The following is a 22,071-nucleotide window of genomic DNA, read 5'->3' as shown; positions in this document are numbered from 1 at the left end:
GCTACGTCAGCTGAATTTAGCTCTCATAAATATTCCTTTTGCAGCCAGACAGCTGAAATTGTGTACTCAGAGTTTTGGGTGAACATTCATTTTGAAGATACGAGGGCTTCCAGGCATGTTCATGACCATTTGCCCTCTCATTGTGTGCCATAACAGCCCGTGTGATGAATTTGGGACATTTTTCCACTATATCATGAATATGTGAATAAGTATAGACGTGTAAGTGACGTGTTACTGTGTATATATGCTTTCCTCTGTGCATCGATACTGACGTGTAGATAGTGTGGATATTATTTTTTTCTGTCAGCAGCTGACGCTTCCTCTGATGCTTCCTCTGCAGAATTGGTCTCATGGAGCAAATGCACTCAGCGCAGCTCGGTATGACAAGGCTCCAATGCGACCGGTGTGCATACAGCACGGATCGGACTGGAGATTTAACACGGCACGAGAGAACTCACACAGGAGAGAAACCCTTCAAGTGCAGTGTGTGTGACAAGGCGTTTGCACGTTCATCTGCTCTTGTAGAACACCAGAGAACACACACGGGAGAGAAACCCTTCAAGTGCAGTGTGTGTGGGAAGGCGTTTGCACATTCATCTACTCTTGTAATACACCAGAGAACACACACGGGAGATAAACCCTTCAAGTGCAGTGTGTGTGGGAAGGCATTTGCACATTCATCTGCTCTTGTAATACACCAGAGAACACACACGGGAGAGAAACCCTTCAAGTGCAGTGTGTGTGGGAAGGCGTTTGTACAGTCATCTAATCTTGTAGAACACCAGAGAACACACACGGGAGAGAAACCCTTCAAGTGCAGTGTGTGTGGGAAGGCATTTGCACATTCATCTGCTCTTGTAATACACCAGAGAACACACACGGGAGAGAAACCCTTCAAGTGCAGTGTGTGTGGGAAGGCGTTTGCACATTCATCTACTCTTGTAATACACCAGAGAACACACATGGGAGATAAACCCTTCAAGTGCAGTGTGTGTGGGAATGCGTTTGCACAGTCATCTAATCTTGTAGAACACCAGAGAACACACACGGGAGAGAAACCCTTCAAGTGCAGTGTGTGTGGAAAGGTGTTTGCATATTCATCTACTCTTGTAATACACCAGAGAACACACACGGGAGAGAAACCCTTCAAGTGCAGTGTGTGCGTGAAGGCGTTTGCACGTTCATCTCTTCTTGTAGAACACCAGAGAACACACAGGAGAGAAACCCTTCAAGTGCAGTGTGTGTGGGAAGGCGTTTGCAGATTCATCAAATCTTCAAGTACACCAGAGAACACACACGGGAGAGAAACCCTTCAGGTGCATTCCCTGCGGGATAACGTTTGCACAGCAACCACATCTTCAAGTACACCAGAGAACACAGAAGCATCAGAAGATCCACATGGAGTGGAGTCTGAAATCAGCTTGTGAAAGTCAAAGTGCCGCAATGAGCCCATCCCGCATGAAACACGAACCGGAAGAAAATCCCAGCTTGGACACTTTTAAAGTTATCGAGGTGAAATATGAAGAGGTGATGGTGAAGAGGGAAGAAGTGATGGTGAAGAGGGAAGAAGTGATGGTGAAATGTGAAGATAAAGATTCAACTCCAAAATGGGACCTTCACATTGATGGAGGCAACGTGAAGCAGGAGGAGAATTCTGACTGTGAGGCAGAGCGAGGCAACTCCCAGCAGTTTGTGGAAGTAGAGATGTGGGTGGACTTCCTAGACAATCCAAAGTCAAGTGGAGACCCGGTAGATGTGTAAGCCAGAGACGATGTCGCTACAATAGATGCACCTTTGTCACAGGCCTTTAATGACTAGAATGTGAAGTTGAACACTCATTTCCTAGGTTCAACCTGCAGAGTAAGAGCGGCCAGTCTTTGTGGACCTGTGGGTTGGGTCAATCTCTCACCAGGAGCGAGAGCCAATAAGCTCCCAAGCATTCACGATGTTCTCATGATTATTTCTTTTACGCTTTGCTCGCTTAATCGCCTCGGCAACTCGGAGTTTTGTGTCGTACCTCGTCTGAAATGCTCAAAGAGCATCCCCAAGTAGCAGCTGCCCCTGTGTGGCACAAGGTGGTGGCCCTGCACCGGCCTGCATGTGGACAAGAGCTTGTCAGCAGGGGACGATGATTGATGTGTCATCTCAGTTGTGTAGTTTGTAGGCAATCTTGATTCGAAGCTGTCGTGACTGCAGGAATCCACACTCTTGAGTTCTTTCGGTAAAGTCACCACGTAGTAGAAACATAACAGATCACGGCGTTTAGATCACAACACAAGCAATCGTCATCAGGTGGGACAACCACAGCAAGAGAAACTGCTGAAGTAGTAGGCGCCTACTCCAGCAGTTTCCTCTTATTGCTGCTGTGCTTGTCCCACCTGATGACGATTGCTTGTGTTGCCATCGAAACTCCGTGATCTATTATTTGTAGCGTAATGTTTAGAGTTTGCTACATTTTGACCCAGACGCCAGCATGCAACGGCCTACCCGTTTTGAATGACACAACAATAGTATGTTGTACATACACTGTTAAGCAGACGGTGCGTATTTGTAAAATAACTTCTTGTTAATACGATGTAACGTGATGCAGTCAATTTCGCTGCAGTAATTCAATGTTGTTGATATGCCCGTCAATAATTTAGAATTAATACTTGTCTGATTGTGCGCGTACATGTAATATTTTGTCTGAGGGTCACACATTGAATAAGTGATGTTAGGACAAAGTGTGTGTGTGTTTTGGAAGTAACCTGTACAGAGAACTCTTGTGTTTCACGAAGCGTCTGCCTCTGGAGCAACTCATCGTCTTTGAAATAGGGAGCACGCTCGGATCATTAATCAGTTACAAGGCATACCACTTGAAAGTTACACGTATAGGAGGAGGTACATTCTCTACAACACGAATTGTAGTTTTGTCTTACGTGTTGACGTAGATTTTGTCTAACTAGGACTAGAAATGATCCTTGCTGATTCACGTCTGGATGTTCGTTACCTATCGGTTGAAGCAAACCCCACTGCTGTTGTTGAGACGCTGTGCACCAATAATGGTCCAACACATTGACGGCCTTCAGGCCAGGAAAGTCACAACATTTACGGCACACGAAGGACGCATTCACGCAAGTACCCCATGCTCCGTTTTGAAGTTTTAAAATGAAACATCTTTGAATTGTGTTGTGTTTTGAATTAGATGATTTTATTTCTTCATTAAAAGCTTGTATCAATTTACATCTGGAAGACTTCATTGAAAAGGACATTTCGTGTGAATTTTCTCTCGTCATTAAGTAGATGGCCTTGCCGGGGGTTCGGACACAAACAGTGTACACACAGTGTACACACACACAGTGTACACACACAGTGTATACACACATAGCATACACACACAGTGTATACACAGTGTACACACACACACAGTGTACACGCACACTGTACACGCACACAGTGTATACACTGTACACATACACAGGGTATACACTGTACACACCCACAGTGTACACACATACAGTGTATACACAGTGTACACACACAGGGTACACACACAGGGTACACACACAGTGTATATACACACACAGTGACACACACAGTGACACATAGTGTACACACAGAGTGTACACACACACAGTGACACAACAACCGCCATTCGCCACTAAGTGGTGGTGACGTCACCACGACGCTTGTGCCAGGCACAGTGACACAGTGTACACACACACACAGTGTACACACACACACAGTGTACACACACAGTGTGTACACACACTGTACACACACAGTGTACACACACAGTGCACACTGTGTACGTGTACACACAGTGTACACACACACAGTGTACACACACAGTGTACGCACACACAGTGTACACACACAGTTTACATACACACACAGTGTGTACACAATAGTTTCAGTTGATATATATCTGGTATACCCCTGTGAGCCATTCGGCTCTTGAATCAAGTGCAACCACAACAAACAAGAACAAGAAACACATCTTAAAGTTACTACTTTGTGTGACTCTGCAAACAGAAAATCCATGAAAAACAGCAAAATGTTCCTGAAAAAAGCACCGTACACCAACGCTGTGTGCTAAAAATCCCAGTGGGATGCAATGTCCACGTTGTTGTTGCTGAGTTCAAGGGAGGGAGCAATGGAAAATTAATCTAAATCAACTTAAACTCCAATCCCGCTCTGTGACGTCACTACTCAGCATTACCTCATCGGCGTGAAACGCCAGGGGGAGGTGTACCTCGCCAGTGACGTCATGTCACCAAGGTAGTCACCCCACCCCGTCTACCGCGCCCTTGAGCGTGACGTCACCTCTGCCTGGGTCAACTTGCGTTATCTGTTCAAGTACAATCCTTATTTGGGCAAAGCTACGCCCGGTGACTGGCGGCTCATTAACATAATGTGTTCGTGTCGACCGTCGCGAGTTTATTGCGACGGGTTCAGCACCCACGCCCCATCCCTCCACGTATGGGCCGGGCTCATTAACATAATTTATTTAAATTAAGACCCGCTCGTTGCGGGAGGGGAGTGTTCTTGTACCACGCAAGTGACGTCATCTCCTGCTGCTGCGTGACGTCACGAGGTAACAGGAATCTGCCGCTCTGCGCGTGAACTGAAATCCGAGGTGAGAAATTCTCATTGCGATTGTCGTTGTGGTGGTGGTTGTGGTGGTTGTTGTTGTTGTTTACCAAGGTAGAGCCTCTCTCTCTCTCATAGGGATGTCAGTTGAGTAGCAGCGAGCATGGGAATCGATGTCCAGGTTGGAACTTTACAACGCAGGGCCTAGCCACGCGGGGCCTTGCCTCCTGCCCTCGCCTGATCGCGTTTGCTTCAATTATCTCGCTTAGTTGAGCAATCTTTGTAAGAAAGTAATCTACCAGGCTATGCGTTCATTGTGTGTTGACCGACTTTCTGTGTTGGATTGCATTACATTTCCAAATTTTACTCAGTTTATTTGATTAAGTGTGGTTTTGATTTAAAGCTTTCGTGACTGCAGGGATTCATATTCTTGGTTCTTTCGGTAAAGTCACCACGTAGAAGGGAAACAATAAAATAAGAAACCACAGCAGGAAACCACAGCAAGAACATTTTCTTGCTATGGTTTTTGCACCTGATGATGATTGCTTGTGTTGTCGAAACGTCGTGAGAATTGTATTGTTTAATATTTTTATTATTTTATTGTTTCCCTTCTACGTGACTTTACCGAAAGAACCAAGAACATAAGTGTGCTTTCTCTCTCTCTCTCTGTGTCCTCGTGTTATTATTCCTGCAGTCACCAAAGTTCCAAATCTCTCATTGACACAAGGCTGTAATTATAATATGTTATAATAATTATATTATATGGGGGGGGGACATATCCCCCCCCAATAATCAAATATGCTCAAAATGTCCACCCAATATATTGCTATAAAAATATTTTTTAAAAGAATAATTGCGATGCTATGTTAATAAAAACAATTTGCTAAACCTTGGCCACAAAATGTGGACTTGTCTTCATATAACAATGCATAGATTTCTGTTTATATGATTGCAGTGTACTTTATGAACCCTAATCTCTGCCATTACATACTATGAAACAAGAAAAGGTAAAAAAGAAAAAACAGAGCAATGTAATACAACATTATACATTATTGTATCAAATAAAAAAATCCATCCCATGTATTAGTGAAATTTTTCAATATTTTATGAAATGTCAGGAAATTAGTTTTCAAATTTAGATTTTTTTTTCTGCGGGGGACCCCAGACCCCCTGGAAGATTTGGTCCCCCCCAATGTTGACTCCATGGCTACGGCCTTGCATTGACATGCTAATATCTCTACACCCCCTCCCCTCTCTGCCCCCCTCTCTCTCTATTTAAGGCCTCAACACAGAGGCGTTATTTCTCTGTGCCTATGTGTGTATCTCTCTCTGTGTGTCTCTGTTATCTCTCTCTATGAGTCTCTGTGTCTGTGTTTTGTCTCTCAAATTGAGCAATCTTTGGAAGAATGTTATCAACCAGGTGGGGTGTTGACTGTTATGTTAGCCGACTCTCTGTGTTGTATTGCATTACATTTCTAAGTTTACTAGGTTTGTTTTCTCTTTCATTTGTACCTGATGATGATTGCTTGTGTTGCAATCGAAACGTCGTATGCTATTTGCACACAGCGTTGGTGTACGGTGCTTTTTGTGGAATATTTTGCTGTTTTTCCCTGGATTTTCTGTTTGCACAGTCACATAGTCACTTCAAGATGTTTTCTTGTTCATGTTTTTTGTTTGTTGCGGTTGCACCCGATTCAAGAGCCGAATGGCTCACAGGGCTATACCAAATAAATGAAACTGAAACTTTTAATTAAATTATTTTTTCTACGTGAATTTACCAAAAGAACCAAAGAGTATCTTGCTTAAGTTTTAATTTCTCTTCACCTGGCTCGCTACTTTGTAACTTTTTTTTTTAATATTCACAGTTTTTTTATTTTTTTACCAGGCCACGCCCGCGTTGAGCTGCTGTACCGCTCTTGTTTTCAGAAGCAACCTGCCCACAACAACAATAACAACAAGGTGGGGCTTGTCAACAGCGTGGTGGTGTTCACTATAGACGCGTGGCGGTGTTCACTCTAGACACGGGGTGGTATTCACTCTAGACGCTTGGTGGTGTTCACTCTAGACGCATGGCGGTGTTCACTCTAGATGCATGGCGGTGTTCATTCTCTACATGTAGAGGGGAGACCGGGAGATCGGGAAGGAAATCCACACGACCACGGGGAGAAAGAGAGACACGCAGCCTCGGCTGTGTTGATTGATCCTCAATTAACTACTTGGTGGAGTGAGGAAGCATTAATACTGAGCAGGTGAAGGTGGCCAGGCATGGGTCTGGACAAACCACCACCTGTGAATCATACCAGTGTGTGACAGTGGTGGAGGCAGTGGGGGTGGGGTGGCACGTGCCCCCCCAACGATTCGATCGAAATCCCTAATTTTGATAGGATCATTGGGGTTTATTAGTAACGAGCTTTACTACCCAGCTTCGCCCGGGACTTGGATTCTTGTCTTGGATTAACTTCACATTCTCTTCTATTTCACTGAAATAGAAAGAAAAAAGCCGAAACAAATAAATTTACCTAAATCGGATGTTTTCACTCAAGGAAATTCAACCTTACCCGACTTCTACGTTAGGTCGATTTTGGCCACTTGGGAAGGGAATAATGACGTGGCGAGCTGAAAATAGTCACGTTCACTTAGAAATTCCAGACCGTGTTAGCTGTGCAAATTTTCATGACGCCAGAGCTCAGCATTGGAGAGGTTTTTCCTGCTTCACACAAACAAACAGATGGAATGTTCTGCTTCATATTTTAGATAGCAGTTCTACCCGTTCTTCGCACGGAGGATGTGTGTTGAACTCCGAGAAGCCAATGGCTTCATCGGCCAGGAGCGAAGCGCCAACTAAAATCTCCCGGCACGCTGTTAACAGCTCTAAGCATTGCAGAGCGCTTAACTCAGAGGTGTTGCGGGTTGACGCCAGACACTTCATGGTCATTCCCCCCCCAAAATACAAAAGACCATTTTTATATTTTTTTACATTGTGTACGGTATGAAACATACCCACATGCCAAATTTCAAGTGTGTGGCACGTTGGGAAGTATGCTAAACATTTCAAACAGACACACGTATCCACACATTTCCCTTTCATATATATAGATAAATCAGCATTTTGTGACCCCCACTGCCACCGTGTGGCATATTATTACGTGCCAGGGACTCTATGAGAGTACAACAGTCCGAGTCCATAATTGGCAATAAGTAACGGCAAAACAATTGTAAGCGACTCACAGAATTTTGCGCAGTTGAGTATACAGAGTACACGACTTCCCTGAAGGCAAACACCTTCAGCGAGCGCAATGCCGATCACACGCGTCGAATAAAAAGTAAGGGACAAGTCATTACTTACTAACAACTCCTTACTAACAACTCCTTACTTACTAACAATTATCATTTTTCATTGCTGGAGGGGTTGCCCCCCCTACCTGAAAATCCTGGCTCCGCCTCTTGAGTGTGTGACAGTGTCAAGTTTGTGTTTGCAGTAAAGTCTATTAACTCTATTGAGCACGGAGGTTATATCAAAACAGTAGTTTAGTTTTGTTTTCCTCTGCAACTCTTTGTAAGAATGGAGTCAGGAAGTTAACACAGCACACACGTGCAGCTGAAGTCGGATCTGTTCATCCCCAGCATTCAAGGACATCTGTGCCTGTCTTCACACCTCTAAGTTGCGATTGAACATTAATTTATGCATTTCTGCATAACACAAATAGTATTATTTTAAACACCCTTTGCTATGTCAGCTGAAGTTAGCTTTCATAAATATTCCTTTTGAAGCCAGACAGCTGAAATTGTGTGCTCGGAGTTTTTGGTTAACATTCATTTTGAAGATACGAGGGCTTCCAGGCATGTTTGTAACCATTTTCCCTCTGTATTGTGTGCCATAACAGCCCGTGTGTTGAATTTGGGACACTTTTCCACTATATCATGACTATATGAATAAGTATAGACGTGTAAGTCACGTTTTACTGTGTATATATGCTTTCCTCTGTGTATCGATACTGACGTGTAGATGGTGTAGATATTATATTTTTATGTCTGCAGCTGACGCTTCCTCTGACGCTTCCTCTGCAGAATTGGTCTGATGGAGCAAAGGCGCTCGGCGCAGCTCGTTACTACAAGGCAACATTGTGACTGGTGTGCATACAGCACGGATCGTACTGGAAATTTGACACGGCACGAGAGAACTCACACAGGAGAGAAACCCTTCAAGTGCAATGTGTGTGGGAAGGCGTTTGCACGTTCATCTACTCTTGTAGAACACCAGAGAACACACACGGGAGAGAAACCCTTCAAGTGCAGTGTGTGTGGGAAGGCGTTTGCACAGTTATCTGTTCTTGTAATACACCAGAGAACACACACGGGAGAGAAACCCTTCAAGTGCAGTGTGTGTGGGAAGGCGTTTGCACGTTCATCTCTTCTTGTAGAACACCAGAGAACACACACGGGAGAGAAACCCTTCAAGTGCAGTGTGTGTGGGAAGGCGTTTGCACAGTTATCTACTCTTGTAGCACACCAGAGAACACACACGGGAGAGAAACCCTTCAAGTGCAGTGTGTGTGGGAAGGCGTTTGCACGTTCATCTCTTCTTGTAGAACACCAGAGAACACACACGGGAGAGAAACCCTTCAAGTGCAGTGTGTGTGGGAAGGCGTTTGCACGTTCATCAAATCTTAAAGTACACCAGAGAACACAAAAGCATCAGAAGATCCACAAGGAGTGGAGTCTGAAATCAGCTTGTGAAAGTCAAAGTGACGCAATGAGCCCATCCCTCATGAAACAACCGGAAGAAAATCCCAGCTTGGACACTTTTAAAGGTATCGAGGTGAAATCTGAAGAGGTCAAGGTGAAATGTGAAGAAGTGAAGAGCGAAGAAGTGAGGGTAAAATGTGAAGATGAAGATTCAGCTCCAAAATGGGACCTTCACATCGATGGAGGCAACGTGAAGCAGGAGGTGAATTCTGACTGTGAGGCAGAGCGAGGCAACTCCCAGCAGTTTGTGGAAGTGGAGGTGTGGGTGGACTTCCTCCGAGACAATACAACTCAAATGGAGACCCGGTAGATGTGTAAGCTTGAAACGATGTCGCTCCAATAGATGCACCTTTATCACAGGCCTTTAATGACAAGAATGAAGTTGAACACTCAATTCCTAGGTTCAACCTGCAGGGTAAGAGCGGCCAGTCTTTGTGGACCTGTGGGTTGGGTAGATCTCTAACCAGGAGCGAGAGTCGAATAAGCTCCCAAGCATTCACTAGGTTCTAATAATTCCATTTATATGGTGCTTGCTTAATCGCCTCGGCAATTCGGAGTTTTGTGTCGTATCTCGTCTCAAACACTCGAAGAGCATCCCCAAGTAGCAGCTGCCCCTGTGTGGCACAAGGTGGTGGCCCTGCTCCGGCCTGCATGTGCACAAGAGCCTGTCAGTAGGAGGCGATGGTTGATGTGGCATCTTAGTTGTGGAGTTTGTAGGTAATGTTTAGAATTTGATAAATTTTGACCCAGACGCCAGTATGCAATGGCCTACTCGTTTTGAATGGCGCAATAGTATGTTGTACATACTAAAATAGCTTCTTGTTAATGCGATGTAACCTGATGCAGTATATTTCAGTGTAGTAATTGAATTTTGTTAATATGCCTGTCAATAATACTTGTCTGATTGTGTGCATACATGTACCATTTTGTCTATGAGGGTTAAACATTGAATAAGTGATGTTAGGACAAAGTGTGTGTTTTGGAAGTAACCTGTACAGATAACTCAGGTGAGACTCATTGTTCTTGTCATACAGGTCAAAGGGTATTTTGTGTTTTCAGGAAGCTTCTCCCTCTGGAGCAACTCATTGTCTTTGAAATAGGGAGCACACTCGGATCATTAATCAGTTACATGGCATACCTCTCAAAGGTTACACGTAGAGGAGATTCATTCTCTACAACACAAATTGTAGTTTTGTATTACGTGTTGACGTAGATTTTGTCGAACTAGGACTAGAAATGCTCCTTGCTGATTAACGTCTGGATGTTCACAACCAAGGGTTGAAGCAAGGCTGACCGCCTGCGGCGCCCCTCACAACCATTTGCGGCCTTGGGCCAGGAAAATCACGAAATAAATTGCACAAGAACGACGCATCCACGCAAGCTCTCAATGCTCCGTTTTGAAGTTTGAAAATGAAACAACTTTGAATTGTATTATGTTTTGAATTAAATAATTGTATTTCTTCATTAACAGCTTATTCATTGAAAACGATATTTCGTGTGAATTTTCTCTCGTCGTTAAGTAGATGGCTTTGCCAGGGGTTCGGTTCGATGCGGACTTTCACCTGGTTGGGATCGCGGGATCGAGATGAGGCGACACAAAGCTTGCGAGAAGACCGTCGTCTGCAGATCGATTTCAACACGATTGAACGTCTGTTCCTGCGCCTTCGTCGTTCATGCAGGGGGCGCGTAGGTTTGCAGCACCCCATGCATGAAAATGACGGAACGTGCAGTGTTCGTCACGAAGTTGTGCGTAAGCGCCATAACAAGGCACTGTAAGCTGACCTGCCACCACGTTCACGGGTCAACGGGGCAGCCGAGAGAGAGCGCGGTGCGTAGGGGTCGACCAAAGGTTAACCCCCCCCCCCCCCTGTGAACGGAGACTGACACCCCTGACCCCCCACCCGTCCCTAAGGCCCCTTAAGACCTTTCAGAAGGTTCTGGGAGGGGGGGGGGGGTCAGGAGGGGAGGGGTGACCCCGACCTGGGGATAAAAGGCCGGCCCTCTGGACGGGCCGAGGCAGTGTTCGCTAACTCAAGCCTGAAGACATCCGAAGACCTGAAGACTGGACCGGCACCCGGGGACCCTCAACCGAGGCTCTTGTTAGAGTCGGGTTGTAGCGGACCTAGGTGGCTCGGACACCCTGGGACCCTCCCCAGGCTCTAGCCAGAGCCGGGTTGTAGCAGACCAGAGGTGAGCTCCCATACCCTGGCTATGACGGTTCATCCAGTCTTCCCTTAACGCCGGGCTAAGGGACCTGTGGGTAGCAGAGCCCGGAGTGTGCAGGCTGCGATAGAAGGTAGGCTGTCACTCCCGTAGGCGATCGGGAGGAAGGGGACGTACCCCTTCGTGTTTCAGTAGTGTGTAGAGCCGAGTTCGAAAGAGTTATAATAAATGCGTTGCCTCAACCAGATGTCTCCGTGTGGTTAGTTAAGGACACAACACTTATATACAGTGAGGGAAAAAAGTATTTGATCCCCTGCTGATTTTGTACGTTTGCCCACTGACAAAGAAATGATCAGTCTATAATTTTAATGGTAGGTTTATTTGAACAGTGAGAGACAGAATAACAACAGGTGTCTTTTATACAGGTAACGAGCTGAGATTAGGAGCACACTCTTAAAGGGGGTGCTCCTAATCTCAGCTTGTTACCTGTATACATAAAAGACATCTGTCCACAGAAGTAATCAATCAATCAGATTCCAAACTCTCCACCATAGCCAAGACCAAAGAGCTCTCCAAGGATGTCAGGGACAAGATTGTAGACCTACACAAGGCTGTAATGGGCTACAAGACCATTGCCAAGCAGCTTGGTGAGAAGGTGACAACAGTTGGTGCGATTATTCGCAAATGGAAGAAACACAAAAGAACTGTCAATCTCCCTCGGCCTGGGGCTCCATGCAAGATCTCACCTCGTGGAGTTGCAATGATCATTAGAACGCTGAGGAATCAGCCCAGAACTACACGGAAGGATCTTGTCAATGATCTCAAAGCAGCTGGGACCATAGTCACCAAGGAAACAATTGGTAACACACTATGCCGTGAAGGACTGAAATCCTGCAGCGCCCGCAAGGTCCCCCTGCTCAAGAAAGCACATATACATGCCCGTCTGAAGTTTGGCAATGAACATCTGAATGATTCAGAGGACAACTGGGTGAAAGTGTTGTGGTCAGATGAGACCAAAATGGAGCTCTTTGGCATCAACTCAACTCGCCGTGTTTGGAGGAGGAATGCTGCCTATGACCCCAAGAACACCATCCCCACCGTCAAACATGGAGGTGGAAACATTATTCTTTGGGGGTGTTTTTCTGATAAGGGGACCGGACAACTTCACCGCATCAAAAGGACGATGGACGGGACCATGTACCGTCAAATCTTGGGTGAGAGCCTCCTTCCCTCAGCCAGGGCATTGAAAATGGGTCGTGGATGGGTATTCCAGCATGACAATGACCCAAAAAACACGGCCAAGGCAACAAAGGAGTGGCTCAAGAAGAAGCACATTAAGGTTCTGGAGTGGCCTAGCCAGTCTCCAGACCTTCATCCCATAGAAAATCTGTGGAGGGAGCTGAAGATTGAGTTGCCAAACGTCAGCCTTGAAACCTTAAGGACTTGGAGATCTGCAAAGAGGAGTGGGACAAAATCCCTCCTGAGATGTGTGCAAACCTGGTGGCCAACTACAATAAACGTCTGACCTCTGTAATTGCCAACAACGGTTTTGCCACCAAGTACTAAGTCATGTTTTGCAGAGGGGTCAAATACTTATTTCCCTCATTAAAATGCAAATCAAATTATAACATTTTTGACATGCCTTTTTCCGGATTTTGTTGTTGTTATTCTGTCTCTCACTGTTCAAATAAACCTACCATTAAAATTATATACTGATAATTTCTTTGTCAGTGGGCAAACGTACAAAATGAGCAGGGGATCAAATACTTTTTTCCCTCACTGTAAAAGAGTAAAGCCAGTGGGTTTTCAAAGTACCTTCCTTTTACAGAATACATTTCACGTGAGCCCACCGCATTAAAACAATGCTCAGCTGAGCGGGGCGAGCCACGGGGGGGGGGGGGGGGGGGAGCACCTTTGTCACGTTCTGTAACTCACGTGACTTCTGCCGCGACAATGTCGGGATGTTTCGCCTGAGGATGACTGCTCGTGTTGTGATCGAAACATCGTGATTTCTTTTTTTATTATTATTTTTTCTACCTACGTGACTTTACTGAAAGAACCAAAGAGTATGAAAGACGTCTTGTCTGCTGATCTTGTTCATATCCGTGTACATCGATATCCCACATTGCTTACATGTACACACCACACACAATGAAATAAATAGAAACTAGAAGACTTTCGGGGATGGGCAAAGATCGAGGAATCTCTTTCAATGGAGCGAGTTAAGTGTGTTCGATTCAACATCTCTCTGTACGTCTGTATCTCTGTTTGCCTCTGTGTCTCTCTCTGCCTGTGTCTCTCTGTCTTTCTTTCTCTGTCTCTGTGTTCCTCTTGTCTGTGTCTGTCTGCCTGTCCTGTCTGTGTGTCTGTCTAAAGCACAGCAAGTTGGCACAGTAGGGGGCACAGGTGGTGCATCAGCCAGTCATCTCAGTCATCTCAGTCAGTCGACCAGTGGCACCTGGGTCTGCCCCGTGACATGCCAGCGGGCGTTCGACACTTCACTTGGCCTCAAGGTGCACATAGCCTGGCACAAGCGTCGTGGTGACGTCACCACCACTTAGTGACCAATGGCGGTTGTTGTCTATCATAAAATAAAATAATAAACCACTAATGTAGACTGTAGCCTGGTATCAAAGCAATATTGCTGACGGTTTCCATCTGAAAACGGAAGCTTGTGTTGCCTCCAAAACGTCGTGATTTAATTTAGTTTTCATTTATTTTATTTTACCTACGTGTCTGTGTTTAGTGGGGGTGTGCGTGTGTTTAGTGGGTGTGTGCGATTGATCACATTAAACTTACTCAATTAGCATCAATTAACATGAAATACACAATAATAATTTACATTTCCCAAATTATTGAATATTTTTCAGAAAAACAATACATACAACACTGTGTCACCTGCCGTTCAGATCTGGCCACAGCTGTTCACAAACCGCATAGCCAGCATCTTAAACGCCTTTTGGTTTGACAAAATATAAATCGGAGCAGGCTGTTACGGTATAATAACGACGTGCCCGCTAAACTCAGGCCCTCTTATCCACCGATGAACGAGGAAGTTTAACAAAACAACGAAAACAGAAACTCACGCAAATTAAGAAGTAAGCTAAAGTAACAAAAATATTTGGGTTGCTTTAATCAAAACACACCTCCATATTGATTAAAAACTCACGCAAACATTCCCCCCCCCCCCCCCCCCGACTCGTGCATTTATACGTTGGCCGAATGCGAAAGCCACAATGCCACACAAAACGCGTTCTAAGGAGATTTGAACTCTCAACGCTCTGGGTTACAAACCCAGCGCCGAATCCCCCGAGCCACGAGGCTGGGTGCCGGCGTGCCCCCCGTGCCGTCGCGAGCGGGTTAGCGGGGTGCCCGCGCTCTGCCGCTCGAATCGTAAAAGCGCAGACGGTCGCCTCCGATTGAATCTCGACGGAAGAATGTCAAGAAGACCTTCAAAGTCGAGACGATCCAAATGGCGGCGGCGCATTGGGGGGGCCGAGTAAATGGAACGTGGGATGGCAAAAAGCGATTGAGCGATAACGACGCCCGAGAGTAATACTAGCACGCTAAACCCAAGACTTGCGGGAGGCGTCGCCAGCGTCTTGCTCGGGGGGCTCCTGGTGGGGCCTCGACGTCACTCCCAGCTCCGTCTGAAGTTGCTGCACCTCGTCAAGGAGCTGCCACAATTCTGACGGTGACATCGCTCTGGGACCCGTCGTCGATTCCGGCTCGACGGCATCTGCGACCCTAGAAACGAGTCGAATTTCAAGAAGAGTATTTTCATTAACAAAAAAATATATATACACTCTCCATGATAGAGGGTTTTTTTGGTTATATCGCATGTATAGTGCAGTGTATAGTGTAGTATAAAGTGCAGTGTATAGTGTAATGTATAGTAGTATAAAGTGCAGTGTATAGTGTAGTGTATAGTAGTGTATAGTGTAGTGTATAGTGTAGTGTATAGCGTAGTGTATAGTAGTGTATAGTGCAGTGTATAGTGTAGTGTATAGTGCAGTGTATAGTATAGTGTAGTGTATAGTGCAGTGCATAGTGTAGTGTATAGTGCAGTGGATAGTAGTGTATAGTGTAGTGTATAGTGTACTGTAGTGTGTAGTGTAGTGTACAGTGTAGTGTATAGTGTAGTGTATAGTGCAGTGCATAGTGTAGTGTATAGTGCAGTGGATAGTAGTGTATAGTGTAGTGTATAGTGTACTGTAGTGTGTAGTGTAGTGTACAGTGTAGTGTATAGTGTAGTGTATAGTGTAGTGTATAGTGCAGTGCATAGTGTAGTGTATAGTGCAGTGGATAGTAGTGTATAGTGTAGTTTATAGTGTACTGTAGTGTATAGTGTAGTGTATAGTGTAGTGTATAGTGTAGTGTATAGCGCAGTGTATAGTGCAGTGTATAGTGTATAGTGTAGTGAATAGTGCAGTGTATAGTGTAGTGTATAGTGCAGTGTATAGTGTAGTATATAGTGCAGTGGATAGTGCAGTGGATAGTGCAGTGTATTGTAATGTAGTGTATAGTGCAGTGTATAGTGCAGTGTATAGTGTAGTGTATAGTACAGTGTATAGTGCAGTGTATAGTGCACACAACATCTATATACATATTCTTAGCTCTTTCGGTAAAGTCACGTTGAAGGGAAACAATAAAATAATAAAAAATATATAAAACAATAAAACCGGATTCCCACCACCATCCATCACAGAAGAATTCTCTCATCAAGACTCTGCACCATAGAGCCCAATGCATATCCGACCAGGAACACATAGGCAGTGAACTCAAGCACGTACACCAAGCTCTTAAGGCTAATGGTTACTCCGACTATACAATCCGCAAAGCTATCACTCAAACCATGAAGGACCCTCTTGAGGAGCCTTTCAAAACCATCACTTTACCCTACATTGCGGAGATCACAAAAAAGATCTCTAAAATCTTGAATAAACACAAGATCCAGGTCCGTTTCAACACATTACATAAAATCCCTGATCTGGTTCCGTCTGTAAAAGATGTGATTCCGGACATACAGTACCCTGGTGTCTACAAACTAAGTTGCCTCTGTGGTAGTAGTTACATTGGAGAAACCAAACGCCATGGTTCGGACCGCATCCGTGAACACAAAGCAGACCTTAAACATGGTAGGACTAACACCTCGGCCGTGGCAGATCATTGTTATAATTCAGTAGGCTCACATGACATTGACTTTTCCAAGACAGAGGTTCTTTGTAAGCCATCTGGCTACCATGAGAGATTCGTTCATGAGGCTATCCACATATACAAGCACAGAGACAATTCCAACCGAGAAGATGGATTCTGGCTTAGCAATCATTGGAAAGATTTGATTAACCATTTCAGGTCTTAATTGATTGTTCACGCTTACAGTGGCTTTCAGACAGCATACATTAATTTTTCGTCTCCCCCCTCCTCTTTTCAGAACATAGATGGACTCGTCCTTCTAAATAAACTGCCAAATCGCTGCGCGTGGCGCTAACGTTTTTTTTAAATAAATAAAAACACTGCAAAAAATTAATTAATTAATGCGAACCGACACACCTGATGACGACCGTTTGTGTTATGGTCGAAACGTCATGAGAATTTTTATTGTTTTATATATATTGTATTATTTTATTGTTTCCCTTCAACGTGACTTTACCGAAAGAGCTAAGAATATGAATTACTGCAGTCACGAAAGCTTTAAATCAAAATCTATATACATAGCTATCAACACATACACTACACTATACACTACACACACAACATCGATATACATAGCTATCAACACATACACTACACTATAAAATATACACAACATATATATAGCTATCAACACGTACACTACACTATACACTACAAACACAACATCTATATACATAGCTATCAACACATACACTACATTGTACACTACACTATAAACTACACACAACATCTATATACATAGATATCAACACATACACTACACTATACAGTATACACTACACACACAACAGCTATATACATAGCTATCAAGACATACACTACACTACACACACATCTATATACATAGCTATCAACACGTACACTACACTATACACTACACACAACATCTATATATATAGCTATCAACACATACACTACATTATACACTACACTATAAACTATACACAACATCTATATACATAGCTATCAACACATACACTACACTATACACTACACACATCTATATACATAGCTATCAACACATACACTACACTATACACTACACACAACATCTATACATAGTTATCAACACATACACTACACTATACACTACACTATAAACTACAAACATCTATATACATAGCTATCAACACATACACTACACTATAAACTACACACATCTATATACATCGCTATCAACACATACACTACACTATACATTACAAACACAACATCTATATACATAGCTATCAACACATACACTACACTATACACTACAAACACAACATCTATATACATAGCTATAAACACATACACTACATTGTACACTACACTATAAACTACCCACAACAGCTATATACATAGCTATCAACACATACACTACACTATACAGTATACACTACACACACAACATCTATATACATAGCTATCAACACATACACTATACACTACACACAACATATATAGCTATCAACACATACACTACATTATACACTACACTATAAACTATACACAACATCTATATACATAGCTATCAACACATACACTACATTATACACTACACTATAAACTATACACAACATCTATATGCATAGCTATAAACACATACACTACATTATACACTACACTATACAATACACACAACATATATATACATAGCTATCAACACATACACTACATTACACTACATTATACACTACACTATATACTACACACAACATCTATATACATAGCTATCAACACATACACTACATACTACACTATAAACTACACACATCTATATACATAGCTATCAACACATACACTACATTATACACTACACTATAAACTATACACAACATCTATATATATAGCTATCAACACATACACTACATTATACACTACACTATACACTACACACAACATCTATATACATAGCTATCAACACATACACTACATACTACACTATAAACTACACACATCTATATACATAGCTATCAACACATACACTACATTATACACTACACTATAAACTATACACAACATCTATATATATAGCTATCAACACATACACTACATTATACACTACACTATAAACTATACACAACATCTATATATAGCGGTTGGGAAGCTGACGGAACCGTTATTATTTCCCTTCCACGTGACTTTACCGAAAGAACCAAGAATAAGAGACAGCTTTGTTTAGAGCCTAGTCTCAAACAGTGTTAGATGAGAGGACAATGCCACTACGAAGACATTGACAGCTCGGGGTGAGACACACGAGGCTCTAAAGAAAGCTGTCTCTGGTGTGGAACAATCAGTTTCAAAGACAATGCATCATCATCTCGTAGACTACCAGAGCATGTTTTTTTCTGTTTGCATGTTCATTACAAGTACCGTGTGCGTGGCCAATGCAGTGAGATGATTCCTTGCAAGAGGTTTACGTTTGGTGTTATCACGTTCACACAGCTGTTTTATTACTAGAAAGGGTAAAACCAATTCTTATATTTTGTTACTGGCAAGGGAGGTCCCATGATGTTTTTTGCTGTTGTCATCATCGGCGAAACGTCACGGAAACTCGAATCGTCGGCGTAGTTGGGGGTCACTCTCTGACACGCAGCCGGCGAGTGTCGAGCCGGTAGCGACCCGGCACGTTTCGTTTACGTGACGCAACGCCGCTACTACAAGTTGACGGCTTTGACGAGACGACGCTTTAGTTTCTCGCGATCCAACACCGAAGCCGACAACCTCCGACACAGTCGGTCGTACGCGCGCCGAACTTCTTCCGCACCCCCCCCCCCCCCGACCGTGGCCAACCGCGCCAGCGAGGCCCCCCACCTGCTCCGTAGCCGGTGCCTCCCGCTCAGCGAGTCGTGGATGGTGCCCAGCCCCAGGTAGGCAATCTCGGACAGTTCGAGCAGGAGGCTGAGACTGGCGACTGTGTACATGACCAGAAGGAAGACGGTCTTCTCTGTGGGGCGCGACACAAAGCAGTCGACGCTATTCGGGCAGGGGTCACGGACGCACTTGAAGCGCGGGGCCACCTCCAAGCCATACATCAGGTACTGCCCCACCAGGAAGCCAACCTCGGCCAGCGTGCGGGCCAGCAGCTGGAGGGTGTAGGCCACCATCAGGCCGTCCGTCTTGATCCACCACCGCTCGTTGTGCTGCTTCCCCTTGCCATCTTCTTCACCCTCCACCTCTTCCACCTTCTCCTCCTCTTTCTCCGTGCATTCAACCACGCGGTCGGGGCCGCCGGCTCGCTTGGCTCGCTTGGTTTGTTCGTCTCGCTTGTACTCGATCCTACCACGACAGAGAGCGGCGGCGTTTAAGTTTCACCCCTCGGTGTGAAACGTCGCGAGCAAATGGAAATATGCACTCGCTATGAAACGCGACATTACGACGAACAGCGACAGCTACGAGGCTGTCCGGGATTCCACTTTCACTTCTGATCGTCGCCTCTGAGAGACCACTTAAAGTGTCCGTGCCGGTGGCAATGATCTGAATCGGTCCTGGGCCTACCCTAGGTCGACTCAGCCTCGAATGAGTAGCTGATGCGATTTGTAAAAACTTTGCCAACTGGGGAGAAAAATGCAGCCCGGCATGGCTTTGGCCATAGACCCCCCTCGTGTGCTTTGAGGCGCCGCTCACGAGCAGCGCTTATCCCGACAGCCTGTGAAGGCTACATGGGGGATTTTTGTCTTTGTGCGCGTGTGGCCCCGTGTGCGTCCGCGTGTGTCTGTGTGTGCGTGGCCTTACCGTGCACGTAGCCTGGCACAAGCACCGTGGTGACGTCACCACCGCTTAGTGGCAAACGGCGGTTGTTGGTGTAGATGTCTGTGCGCTACAAGCAAGCCAGCATCGGGACTCGAGGTAAGTGAAAATATTTACCTTCCTTTATTTTACGCTTTATTTACTACTAGCGGGAAGCACCCGGCGTTGCCCGGGGGAAAATATATTGAAAAACTTCTCAAAACTTAAAAACATAACATATACAAATGAAAAAAAAACGATGATCATTACCTCATTCATAAAAATTAGCGCAGCGGAAAAAAAACGTACGCTCGTGCGCCAAGATTCGATTCTTTAGATCGCGCAAAGGAATTGAAGTTTGTAGATTTCTTTAGAATCGGCCTATTCCCGTTTAATTGATACCACAAAAGCTCACCAGATATCGATTCTCGCCACACTTCATCATCATTCCCCCCCCACCCCCCCCCAAAAAAAAACAAGTCTATTTTTATAATGTTTGCATGGTGCACAGTATGGAAAGTACCCACATGGCAAATCTCAAGTTTGTTAAATGTCAGGAAGTACGCTAAACATTTTGAACACATTCACAAATTTCCCTTTTATACATATAGATACACTATGCAATTATAATATCGCATGCAAATGTATTATATTTCTTATTGTTGAAGAGTTTAACAATGCTTCCCTTTTTGCTGTTGAACCGCAGAATATATTTTACGACGCTGACCATATGCGTGTTTAAACACAGCGCACATTCGCCCTCCTGAACTGAACTAGCCGTTCGGACATACTGACAGGGGGCTCGGGAACGGAACTCCGTTCCTAAGTCAAGGGGAAACCTTGCCGGCCCTTTCACCGTTCAAACTCGTGACCAAATCGACGGCGCAGCCTAATTAAAAAACAAATTAAAACATTTCCAACTGCGGGCAGCCATTCAAATTTCCACCGTAGCTCCCCCGCTGTGAAAACTCCCTCCGGGAACCTCCGCACCTGGTGATGAGATGCACGGCGAAGCCGAGGTACATGATGGTGGGCGTGGCGACCGCGATGATCTGGAACACCCAGAAGCGGACTTGGGAGAGTGGGGCGAAGCTGTCGTAGCAGACGTTCTCGCAGCCGGGCTGCTCCGTGTTGCACGAGAAGCTGCCCTGCTCGTCGTAGTAGATGGACTCGCCGGCGACCGTCGTGAGAATGATGCGAAAGATGAGGAAGGTGGTGATCCACAGCTTGCTCAGGAAGGTGGAGTGCCGATGAACCTCCTCCAGCAGCTGCGTGAGGTAGCCCCAGCTCATCGTGGCCGCCAGTCAGATGCAGCGATGCCGCTGCGGGGAAACGTTCACCCGAGTTTGTACAGGCACTACTCTACTTACAAACCTTCAACTTAAAGACTTTTAGAGATAATAAAAAAAACCTATCCCGTTTGCCCATCAGATTTACCATGGAGGTCGAAAAAGATGTCAAACTACCCTTTCTGGATGTCTTAATTAAAAGGAGACATGATGGTTCAATGAGCCACTCTGTCTACAGGAAAGCTACCCATACAGATGCTTACTTGAAACCGGATTCCCACCACCATCCATCCCAGAAGAACTGCCTCATCAAGACTCTATACCATAGAGCCCAATGCATTTCCGACCAGGAACACATTACCAGTGAACTCAAACACATACACCAGGCTCTCAG

General features: G+C 44.8%; 2 protein-coding genes across 2 annotated transcripts; one reads left to right on the top strand and one right to left on the bottom strand.

Annotated features, from left to right (window-relative positions):
- Window positions 1-344: 344 nt before the first annotated feature.
- LOC142919851 (uncharacterized) lies at window positions 345-10,782 on the top strand. Its single transcript, XM_076062510.1, has 2 exons — window positions 345-1,171; window positions 8,716-10,782. Exons 1-2 carry the CDS (start codon window positions 351-353, stop codon window positions 9,626-9,628), a joined length of 1,734 nt encoding a protein of 577 aa, XP_075918625.1. The 5' UTR covers window positions 345-350; the 3' UTR covers window positions 9,629-10,782.
- A 3,887-nt stretch (window positions 10,783-14,669) lies between these two features.
- LOC116937292 (gap junction gamma-1 protein-like) lies at window positions 14,670-21,706 on the bottom strand. Its single transcript, XM_032944355.2, has 3 exons — window positions 21,379-21,706; window positions 19,474-19,938; window positions 14,670-15,228 (listed from the first exon to the last, which is right to left on the bottom strand). Exons 1-3 carry the CDS (start codon window positions 21,678-21,680, stop codon window positions 15,048-15,050), a joined length of 948 nt encoding a protein of 315 aa, XP_032800246.2. The 5' UTR covers window positions 21,681-21,706; the 3' UTR covers window positions 14,670-15,047.
- Window positions 21,707-22,071: the final 365 nt, after the last annotated feature.

The sequence above is a fragment of the Petromyzon marinus genome, unplaced genomic scaffold (assembly GCF_048934315.1).
Source record: "Petromyzon marinus isolate PM22_M1 ecotype Great Lakes invasive population unplaced genomic scaffold, UKy_Petmar_22M1.pri1.0 PM_G_Scaffold_64, whole genome shotgun sequence".
NCBI lineage: Eukaryota > Metazoa > Chordata > Hyperoartia > Petromyzontiformes > Petromyzontidae > Petromyzon > Petromyzon marinus.
Note: the sequence above shows the minus strand (reverse complement) of the source record. Positions and strands in the feature narration are given on the sequence as shown.